We start from the raw sequence: 11,965 nt of genomic DNA on the forward strand, positions 1-11,965 counted from the left end.
CTGATTAATTCAAAATGAATGGCTACAAGTTAATTATGACTTGAATAAGGCAGAAAATTAACTTAACTTTGATTTCGACTAAATTTAGTTGATTTTAAGAATTTCATATTTATTAATCAAAATATCAAAAAAGAGAATTCATTTATATATAAAATAAATTTCACATCCATTCCATCCAAACACAGTCACAGTGTTATTGAAATCTCACAAGGACTTCTTTCAAGTTTTGTCATAACATTGGATACTATTTGGTCTCGAGATGTATGAAATGGAGATTGTTTTAGCCAGTAATCTATTTGGTGGCAAGCTTGGCATAGTACTCTGCAATCCAAGCTGAAATTATTTTGATTTCCTTATCTCTCTGTGCAACCAACCAGTCAGGATCATCTGGAGTTGGGGGATGTAAGTCCGAGCAATGGGCTCCTAATTACCATAACATAATCTAAATCAAAACCTTGCATAAATAACTATGAAATTGAAACACTTTCCTAGAAATAGAAAATACCATGTTCTGTATGCACTGCAACAACGCTGTCTGATATGTCTTCTAGAACTCTGCAGTTGATTTGTCAAAGAAATAAGAATGAATTAGCACTTGTAACATGAATAAATATATTAAAACTTATAGCAAAGTAGTAGAAATCTGGTTCTTTACCCTCCAATGCTATAAGGGTCTCGGAGTCCATTTGCGAAAATGATGTTGCGTGCAAAATTTCCCAGTACAGTTTTTATGTCCTGAAAGATTTTCATTGCAAGAGTTATTATGTTCTGAACTTCAGATTTTCTGGAGTTATAAGAAGAAGAAAGAACAAGCATAATAAGCTAGAGAGAAGCTTACATGGCCACCGAATTCTGTTGTCATCCAATGAGGCCTGGGCACAATACCAAAAACATCTAGACAGTCTTTGGTATAGTTATTTATATCGAAAGGTTCTGCTTCGAACATAGTCTCATTATAACCATATCCTATTGGCATTACAATCTGAGTACATGTCTGAAAGAAGCAGAATAGAGAACTATGACAGTTTTCAAGAAATGAAGATTGTGGGTTTCTATGATGTATCAGAGGAGTGAATTTGTAAGTGGTTTAGAAATATATACCTGCCAATCCCATGCACTCTTGTTGCTTAGTTCGAATGTAAATATATCATGGCACGAATCCCATCCACGAAATCTACTTTTGAGACCTGCAACAATTCTTCCAAGAATATCAGTTCCTTCTGGGGCTCCATCAATTCCACGGCACGTGCGCTCTACTGGATAATACGGAGGATTGTCGTACTGAGCTGCACTGACATACATGATTTCTAGGTAGTCCTTGAGCTCTTGGGACGTGTTTAGAGGGCTTTTGTTAAACAGAACATTAAAGCCTAATTTTAGCAGAGATTATGAGCATACAAGTATGGCATTCAGATAGGTTTTCTTGTTATGGCATTCAGATAGGTTTTCTTGTTGATTACCTGCAAGTATTGAACTTATTGCTGAGTGTCATTAGCCCATTTGGTTCAGCTGCTATTCTATCAATCTCAGACCAAGATTGCTTTATTGTGTTGTAACAGCTCTCACTAGTATCCTGCTCCCATCAATGCAAACACTGGATACTTAGATCCTACAAGCTACTAAATCCTGAAAGTTGAAACTTTCCAATATTATTTGACTAAATTCTTACTATAAAATCCTTGGTGACAACAACATGGTATCCATTTTGTGGTGTGATATCATCAAAATAGAGTATGGGAGAGGATGATGCCAAAGCACCAATAACAATGTGAGGATATTTTATACGAAACCAGGATGCAAGCACTGATCAATGACAACAACAAGAAAAGATTAGTCTGAGTCCGGAATTTCCCAACAAGAAAAATTTTGCAGTCTAATTAATTAACTTACTTCCACCATAAGATGCTCCAACTGCAACAGCTGGACAATTTTCTGCTGACAGGTTTTTCTTAACATCTACTATCACCTGTGCATAATCTGCTAAGGCTTGTTCTGAGCTTAGGTATCCAAGGGTACTGGCATTTTGAAATGCCTGGTCTTCAGATCCAAAAGGCATTGATTCTCCATAGTAACGATGCTGCAACAGTAATATACTTATTCACGCAACAGGAAAATAACTGTAGTAAATGTAGATGAAATCCTGTAGAAGTAAGACTATCAAATGAGGTCAAATGAATAAAGAATGCCATACCTCTATATACAATAACAAACCTTTAAAACGAGCTGCAAGATCAAGAATGAAAGTCTCAACATCATACGTTACATCAGTTTCTTCACCCGTGTAAACAAAGATGGGTGAGCTACTATTTGCTCCACCCCAGTACTTGTAATTCAATATATATCTGTGCTGAAACGTAGCGTAACTATCTGGTTTGTAGTTGAAATGATCAACTGTTTGTGTGTAATAATGTATTTCATATTCTGGTGGGAGTTCATAAGAGGGCTCACTGGTAGTGAATCTTCTTACCCCGCCAAATCTAGTTAATTTCCTAGGATGTACTGCAGATGCACAAACTGCTAAAAGCAGAAGCAATGCCAGCCGTAGATGAACCGAAGGCAGTGCCATTTTAAGCTATGAACACTCTGCTCTCATACTATCATGTTTAAATAGTTAAACTAGAAGTCCTTTCTTGTCTTTGGCTTTGTAATCTTGTTATGCTATGTGCTTTACTAAGCATCATTAATTTGACCATCCAAAGATGGATTATGTTTGGATTATAGCTTCTTGTTAGACTTAAAATTTTAGATAGCCGGCCAAGACAAACGCCTTCCAAAAATGTCAATAGGTACATAACAATTACATGGGTTGAGAACTAAGTCTAACAGGATTATCATAAGCATACTAATCTATTTAGTTATTGTTGTTCAAGCCAATGTTGTGGGAAAAAAAAGCACCTTCTAAAATTTATTAATTAATATTGATTTGATATATTTAATTATAAAACTCCAACACAACAAGAATAATAAAACCTTTATCTCAAACTAATTGGAGTCGGTTACGTGAATCATTTTTCACTATTCGACTCTGTTTAAGATCAATTCTGCACCAATATTCAAAGATAACATAATAAATAAGCTATGGATGGAATTGATAGGATCCTGTCTAGTCATTCTACTCACGTCCTTCACACAATGTGACAAGCAGACCCACGGAGAATATTTTAGCCGACTTTTGTTGTCAGGCTTGCTGGGAAGGTTGCCATTGTAAGTGATATATCTATCTCCTGATGCACATGCAGTCGCTATAAGTTGCCATTTGGACCTGCTGGGGAATAGCAAGATCCAAAGAGTGAGAACCTGATGATACACCCATCTTAATCAGAATCTTGTAGCCAACTACATAATTCAGACACTCAATTACAAGGTATATCAGACACCTACAGAACTCAGTCAAATAGAGTTTCCAGAAGTTCTGAATCTTTTCAACTACCACTCTGCTGAAAATGATGTTGCTTGAAAATATATAATTGAACGTGATTCACTGTCATCTGGGCTTGAAGTTTGATCAACGGACTATGATTTATGATCTTCTAGTTGATGAGGTGGCTTGTATATATCATGTTAAAATGCTGCTCAACCAAAAAGTTGAAGCTTATACGTATCTCTATGAATTGAACATTTGTTATTTGACAAACTCTGCGCAGTATTTTCGGAAGTCAGTGGGACAGTTGGCTCCACTGCCCCATGCGACGTCCGCCGGTGGCAATATAGGAAATGAAAACCTGATCACCTGCACTATGAGAAAAGCACTCTATTGTTGAACTAGTAATCCAACATAGTTAGGCAAGTTTTTCTCTTTATTGAAACAATGATTCATGATAACCATCTCAAATAAAAATTAAAAAGGGCTAGTTTTTCTTTCAATTACACAAATAAAAATTATTTATTTCCTATTCGATAATTTATTTTGTTACAAGTATAAGCAGAATCTAGACTCTTTTTTCTTTCAACCAAAAGGGAAAAGGAATACTCTTTTAGCCAGTTCTGCCGCGAGTCTTGCTAGCAAGTTTGGCATAGTACTCTTCAAGCCAAAATGCAATGATTTTGATCTCTTTGTCTCTCTGGTCGACCAGCCAGGCAGGGTCACTTCTTGTAGGACTTAATAGATCCAAGAAGTGAGCACCTAATTACCATAACAATTCTCAATTACCAAACCTTAGCTTAGCATATCATATCTACAACCAACTTGAAGCAAATAAACTGTACCTCTATCTGTATGTATAGCAACAACACTATCTGATATGTTCTCTAAAATTCTGTGAGTCAAGAAATCAAAAGAATTAATAAATGTAGACTAATGTAAGGACAATTTCTTGCCTGCCTATACCCGGTTAATCATGAACTCAAGACATAATACGTATGGTGAGGAATCCCACCATATTTATGTTTTGAGTGTATGATGTACTAGGTCTAAATAAGGAAATTTCTGTAAATAATTGGTTCAAGGAAGTTCTTCAGGTTTTTTACCCTCCTGCGCTCCACGGATCACGGAATCCATTGGAGAAAATGATATTGCTCGCAAAATTTTCGAGTGCAGATTTTATATCCTGAAGATTAATCAGCACATAAATATTTCCAAGTTTCCATATATAGAGAGAAAAATTACTAAAACTCAAATTCTTTTTGAGATAGGAAGGAAATTGAGGAGCTTACACGGCCACCAAATTGTACAGGGACCCAACTAGGCCTTGGGGTGACACCGAAAACTTCTTGGCAGGTTTTTGTGAAGTTATTGAGATCAAAGGGTGATAACTCGAACATTGTGTTATTGTTATCAACCCCCATTGGTATTACCATCTCGGTGCATTTCTGAAAATTTTATGAATATTGTTATTGTAAAGTTGCTAGAAGAAGGGAAAAAATGATACATTTATACTACCCCCCATCACGGTTCAATTCGGGGCAATTTACTAAAGGATAGCGACTGGAAAAAAAATTTACCAAAAGGGTGCAACTTTAAAATTATTTATTAAAATGGGTGTTTAAGCTTATGTGAAGGAGAGAGAGAGCTGTTTGCTAGTATAGATAACGATCAGTAAATAAAAAATTTAAAAAAAATATAATTGCTGAAAAAGTAACTGGACGCTACTTAAAGTAGGATTTGGCTATTAGAGGCTACTCTAAAAAGCTTTCAACTACTTTTTTATCCTTAAAAATATGTATTAATTACTTTAAAGTCTTTAAAAAAAAATTTAATTATAAAATCATTCATATATTTTACAAAATAATCCTAAATATTATAACTATTTACAAATAAGCTCTTATATTTTTATAATTAATAAACATATAAGGATTAATTTGTAAAATTAAAAAATTAATATTTATTATATATAAAAAATTTGAAAATTGTACATAAAATTATAACTATATAACATAAAAAATTTAAAAATACAAATATTATTTATATGTAAATGAGCATTAATATTTATTTGGAAAATTAATAAAATTAGTATAGTGAATAAATTATATTAAATATTTTATAAATATTTGAAAATTGATATTATTTAATATTTATTAATAAAAAAAGATATGAATAAATAATTGTTGAAACAAATTAATTAAAGATAAATAAAATAATAAAAGTAATATATATATATATATATATATATATATATAAGATTGAATTATCTTATAAATTTTAATATATACAGATCGGATGAAATCTAATTTAAAGGGAAAAAAAAAGGAAGATTCGTTTCAGGTAGATTTTCATAAATTTCCAGGCTTTCACTCTAAAAAGTGGTAGCTTAAAAAAAAAAGATAATATAAGTAATATATAAATATTTTAGTGAAAATCTATTCAATTAGAAAGAATATATAGAATAAAATAAACGAAATAAATTAAAAAATATAATCAAATGTCAACTTGATTGTCTAATTATTAATTTTTTCTTCCCATATAATTTATTGATTAATAATTATTAAAAGCTATTTATTATATACTAATTATCAAAATTTTATGTTGTTAAATATTGAAACTATATTTTAAATATGTATACGTTATTTTTATTATTTTGATTTTTTTAATTTCATATTTCACAAATATTAATTTAATATTTATAAATTATTTTATTTATTTTTAAATAATTTATTTCAAAAATTATTTATTCATATTTTTATTTGTTCATATTAATAATATTTATCATAATTTAATATTTTGTTAAATTAATAATACTAAATAATAACAATTTTTAAATATTTATAAAATATTTAATATAATTTACTCACTATACTAATTTTATTAATTTGCTAAATAAATATTAATGCTTCTTTACATATAAATAATATTAATATTTTTAAATTTTTTATATTATATAGTTATTAATTTTATGTACAATTTTCAAATTTTTTATACACAATAAATAATAATTTTTTAATTTTACAAAATAATCTTTATATGTTTATTAATTATAAAAACATAAGGACTTATTTGTAAATAGTTATAATATTTAGTATTATTTTATAAAATATATAGATGATTTTGTAATTAAAAAAAATTTAAAGACCTTAAAGTAATTAATACATATTTTTAAGGAGAAAAAAGTAGTTGAATGCTTCTTAGAGTAACGTCTAATAGCCAGACACTATTTTAAATAGTATTGAGCTATCTTTTCCGCAATTATACTTTTTTTTTAATTTTTTATTTGCTGGTCACTACCTATATTAGCGACTAACTATCTCTCTTCTCCATGTCAGCTAAAACACTCCTTTTGGTAAATAATTTTGAAGTTGCCTCCTTTTGGTAAATTTCTTTTTCCCGTCGTCACTCCCCCTTTCAGTTAAAACACCCCATTTTAGTAAATAATTTTGAAATTGCCCCATTTTGATAAATTTCTTTTTCCAGTAGTCACACTTTGGTAAATTGCCCTTCAATTCAAGTCTATAATCGATTTGGTTTAACTTAAGTCTGGAACTAAACTGTTTTCTTTCTTTTTGAATTAGATTAAAATTAGTTGATTCGGTGTAATTCAGAATCAAACCGATTTTTCTTAAAAAAATTAAAAATAAAAATTTAACAATGCCATTAAATCAAAACCAGGCATTTATATATTTTTATAAGAAATTCATTATTTTAGTAAATTTTTTTAGCGATCTAATCGATAAAAAAAATTACAAAAACCACATAACTAACTAAAAACAAAAAAAAAAACAAAATAACCTAATTTGTTTGATTAATTATATTAAAATTTCCAATTATAAATGAAAAACAATATATAAATACCTGCCATGACCATGCACTCTGTCTGAATATAACTGGAGGTTCATATACATAAAGGCACGAACCTTCTCCAAAAATAGTACTGGCATCTAGACCAGCAGCAACTCTTCCAAGAGTATCAGTCCCTTGAGGTGCTCCATCAATGGCCTTACACAAATTCTCTACATAATAATCTGGAGGATTGTCAAATTGTGCTGACACCTTATAAATGAGCGCTAGGTAGTCCTTCAGCTCTTGTGATGAGTTCAAAGGCCTTAAAAAAGAAAGGATGGAGAGGTCAAATCAGAAAAAATAAGGAAAAAAAAAAGTTTACGTTGCTGATGAGCTTTAACTTAGGTGGGACTGGAGTTGTTTCAAGAACTTCAACTCCAGTTCAAGTTTTCATCAAACCCAATTATATTAAAAAGAAAAATCTACACAGTAAACTAAGTTCTTATTGAATTACATGCAAGAATTGAAGATGTTGCCAAGGGTTAGAAGACCATTAGTTTCAGCTCCAACTCTATCAATTTCGGACCAGGACTTTTTAATGGTGTTGTAGCAACTTTCACTGGTATTCTGCAGAACTCAACATTAGCATTGAAACAATGATCAATCTAATCCAAGAACAAGCTTTGTTGGATTAACTTCTTATACGTACTCTGAAATTCCTAGATACAACAGCATGGTATCCATCCTGTGGTGTGATATCCTCAAAGTACAGTATTGGAGCAGATGATGCCAAAGCACCAATTATAATATGAGGGTATTTCAGACGAAACCAAGATGCGAGCACTGAATAATTTTAATTAAGCAAGAAAATATCAATATAAATTATGAGATTTTCAGGCTCAGTTGATATATATTCTTACAGGCAATTTCAAGTACATGTACTTACTCCCACCATAAGATCCTCCAACCGCAATAGCTGGACAATTTTCTGCCGACAGGTTCTTCTTAACATGTACTATCACCTGTGCATAATCTGCTAAGGCTTGTTCTGAGCTCAAGTATCCAAGGGTGCTGGAATTTTGAAATGTTTGATTTTCAGATCCAAAAGGCATTGATTTTCCATAGTAACGATGCTGCAACGAAAGATATCGCCATTAGTTGTTAGTCCAGCATAAGGAAATTAAAATTGCTAAACTAAATGCTGATGAAAGCCTTATAAGACTATGACAATCAAGCCCCGTGATTTTTGTTACATCAAGAACAAATGAATAAAGACAGTCTAATTACCTCTATATACAATAGCAAACCTTTAAAACGAGCAGCAAGATCAAGAATGAAACCCTCAACATCATATGTTATATCGCCCTCTTCACCTGTATAAACAAAGATAGGTGAACTAGTATTTGCCCCACCCCAGTACTTGTAATTCAAAATATATCTGTGCTGAAATGTAGCATAACTTTCTGGTTTATAGTTGAAATGATCGAGTGTCTGTCTGTAGTAATGTATTTCATATTCTGGTGGAAGATCGCTAAAGGACCTGCTGGCGGCTAATCTTTTTAACCCACCTAATCCAGCAAATATCCTAGGATTTACTGCAGATGCACATACTGCTGCAAGCAGCAGCAACGCAAGCCATAATTGAAATGAAGGTAGTGCCATTTTAAGCTATGAACCTTCTGCTCTCACACTATCTTGTTTGAATATTTAAAGTCCCTCTCTTGCCTTTATCTTTGTAATCTTTTTATGCCATGTGATTTACTAAATATCATTAATTCAACCCCTTGAGTGATGATTATGTTTGGATTTTAGCTTATAGCTGGCTAAGATTAAAATAACATGGGTTGAAAACAAATTTTCAAAAAAATTATTATAAGTATATCTATTTATATAAATATAACAAAGTTGGTCTCAAAATAAATTTTAAGAAAGAGTGGCAAGTGACCCGCTATTAAATTTTTTCTCCATTTATCCATTTTACTCTCATTACTCTAACAATGTTATAACATCAATTGATAATGTATAATGCATGTAATAATAATAAAAAAAATTATAACAATGGTTATAACTTAATTAATATAGGAAATTAAGAGTCATAGTATTAAATTATATAAATTAAAACCACCTTTTTATTGTTCATTATAATTATAAAATCATATACTTATAATAAAAAAATATAAAAATAATTACAATTTAATTAATATACTCAAAAAATTAAAAGTCATAATTATAAATTATATGAGCCAATATCACACATTAAAAATCAAATTAGTTTCTTTCTAATGTAAGTAGAAGAAATAATATTTATATATTTTATTGGCATCTCATTATATGTTCTTTATATTAATTTTCAATTTATATTTATTCTCCCCATATACTTTTTTACATTTTTTTAAAATTTTTTACAAGCTATTTTTAAAATATTTTAAATATGCAATATAAAACATAGAAAAAGTTATATAGCTATATTTTTATTTAATTAAATAAATAGTGATTAACCCACACAATACTTCCTTTAATATATCTCTGCAAAATGGACGAGGAAAAATAGAATAGAGTGTTGAAGCCATTAAAATCACTTGTCTTAATATATAGAAGCAATTGACTATTAATTTTGTATTTGTATCCTTTAATTTTGGTTATTTGTTGAACTTTTTGAAAAGTAATACTCCTAAAAATTATATCGGTGGTTGTGTATGTCTTCTTGAGTGAAATCTCTTCTAAAGCTTGATTGCGATTAGGGATAGCAACTCCACTAATATTTTAAATACTTAAATTTATTTTAAATTTGATTAAAATTTATTATAAATTATTTAATTTTTTTTAATTCAATTATTATTATTCAAATAATTTTCAAACTCATTTAATTTTATATATTTTAAATAATAATTTACACAAAAATATATTTTTATTAATAATTTTAATAATTCTATAAAATATTTAAATTTTATTTATTTAATATATAATATATAAAAAATTCAAATATTGGTATAAAATATATATTTTATAATTAATTAATTATTTATATAAATAAGTTTAAAAATAAATATTTAACATATAAAATTTAATTCTATCTGAACCTGATATAAAGATTATTTTTTAAACATAAATTCATATTAAACCCGAATATAGATCACCTCATCCATTTCAATAGAGTTTGATTAAATCAATTATCTAAAAATACCGATTTATTGCCACCCTAGTTGAGGCAGGAATTGCCCCAACCCATAAACTTAGAGTATCCTTTAAATTTAGAATTCAAATTTAAGGTCTATATAATCATTTAATTTTGCTACCTAATTTCCACTCTATCAAGCTCTTAAATGTTTGTGGACCATTTAGAAAAATGCATGTGGAATATATAGCAAGTCTCCAATGAATTAAGAAGGGAGATTATGAATTGATTGAAAAGAACAAGTCAAGTCAATGCCTTTTATTTGTACAAAATGGACTAAGGAAAATAGAATTGAATGCTGAAGGAGCCAATAAAATTCATGCCTTGGTTGTCACGGCCATATTTATTTATCTTGATGGAAGCATCCTGGAAATGGATGAGAAGACTAATGATTTGGAGCTTTCAAAATCGATATTTGGTATCTTAAAGCAGCAAGCCAAAAAGATAATAAATTTTAAAAATAGCAATTATTTATTTATTTCTAATAATATTTTCCTAATTCTCAATTTCCTTAATTAAAATTAATTTATTAATTTTAATACTATATTAAATTACTTGGCTTTCAATTATAACTCTAATATCTTTTTAAATTTTAATTTAATCTAGTTTAATATAGTAACTGAAGATATATTACTCACTTAAAAGATTATCAATTTTAAAATAAATTTTATAATAATAATAATAATGTAAAGGACTGTAGACGAGCAAGCATAGGCATTCTTCATATCAAATGGGAAACTCTTTTTATTGGGGCTCCCTTTAGAAAAGTATAAATAAATAGTATTCCATTTTGTGGAAAGCTTGGCATGGTTCGATACGATCCAAGCTGAATTGATTTTGATCTCTTTGTCTCGTTGTGCAACCAATCAGTCATGGTCATTTGCATTTGCAAGGCACTTTGATGAAAAATTAAAAATTGCAAGCTGAATTGATTTTGATCTCTTTGTCTCGTTGTGCAACCAATCAGTCATGGTCATTTGCATTTGCAGGGCACTTTGATGAAAAATTAAAAATTTATATATATATATATAAATGTTGAGTTAGTGGCTCAAATTAGCAGTATTGCTAAACATTTAAGCTCAAAATGAAGCGAACGTTGTCTCCAATTGTTATTGTGATGTATTTACTGTTTGTATTGTCCCTGTGGTACAATACGATATTTTTTTAGTCAAGGTATTTTTATTTTTATTATGATCCTGTACAATAATATTAATTATTCTAACAATTATTAGCTATTAATGATTAGATATTACTGTTAGTAATTAGTTATTTATAAAATGATTTAAAGCAAAAGTATTCGGTAAAAATAACCGTTAGATTACTTTGGTCAAAACATTCTCCTAAAAGTTAGTATAAATATTATATTATCAAATAGTATAAATAAAGAGAAATAGTGTTTTAATTTGAATAAAAATATTAAAATTAAAACGCTAAACGTTACTTTAAAAGTGATTAATAAATAATGCCATATAAGGGCACATTATCATGTTTTGAGCACAAGGGATGCCGGCTATATATTGATAACCTAATATGATGTGTTTGCTTGATTTTAATCATAGCAAAAGACTGCAGTGACTCTGCAGACGTAGGCACATTATCAAATCACGTAAAATCTATATTCTTTTGTTTTTTTATTACTC

General features: G+C 29.4%; 2 protein-coding genes across 3 annotated transcripts in view; both read right to left on the reverse strand.

The window, feature by feature from the left end:
* The window catches only part of LOC110649795 (uncharacterized), a 75,068-nt gene extending 66,089 nt beyond the window's left edge, over positions 1-8,979 (reverse strand). The window contains exons 1-9 of one of the 2 annotated variants that reach the window (XM_021804499.2): positions 8,438-8,979; positions 8,097-8,283; positions 7,860-7,993; positions 7,665-7,777; positions 7,223-7,472; positions 4,654-4,809; positions 4,468-4,547; positions 4,207-4,256; positions 3,865-4,123 (exon numbers count right to left, since the gene is read on the reverse strand). In XM_021804499.2, the coding sequence (XP_021660191.2) occupies positions 3,975-4,123; positions 4,207-4,256; positions 4,468-4,547; positions 4,654-4,809; positions 7,223-7,472; positions 7,665-7,777; positions 7,860-7,993; positions 8,097-8,283; positions 8,438-8,812 (1,494 nt within the window). In that variant the 5' untranslated portion in view covers positions 8,813-8,979 and the 3' untranslated portion in view covers positions 3,865-3,974. Of the gene's footprint in view, positions 1-3,120; positions 3,731-3,864; positions 4,124-4,206; positions 4,257-4,467; positions 4,548-4,653; positions 4,810-7,222; positions 7,473-7,664; positions 7,778-7,859; positions 7,994-8,096; positions 8,284-8,437 lie in introns of those variants that run through there. The other variant, XR_009149351.1, reaches the window with a different exon arrangement.
* LOC131180933 (uncharacterized) lies at positions 117-2,566 on the reverse strand. The gene is made up of 9 exons (XM_058149245.1): positions 2,212-2,566; positions 1,891-2,097; positions 1,670-1,803; positions 1,461-1,573; positions 1,102-1,345; positions 839-994; positions 656-735; positions 506-555; positions 117-423 (listed from the first exon to the last, which is right to left on the reverse strand). Exons 1-9 carry the CDS (start codon positions 2,564-2,566, stop codon positions 293-295), a joined length of 1,470 nt encoding a protein of 489 aa, XP_058005228.1. The 3' UTR covers positions 117-292.
* Positions 8,980-11,965: the final 2,986 nt, after the last annotated feature.

The sequence above is a fragment of the Hevea brasiliensis genome, chromosome 6 (genome assembly GCF_030052815.1).
Source record: "Hevea brasiliensis isolate MT/VB/25A 57/8 chromosome 6, ASM3005281v1, whole genome shotgun sequence".
Taxonomy (NCBI): Eukaryota; Viridiplantae; Streptophyta; class Magnoliopsida; order Malpighiales; family Euphorbiaceae; genus Hevea; species Hevea brasiliensis.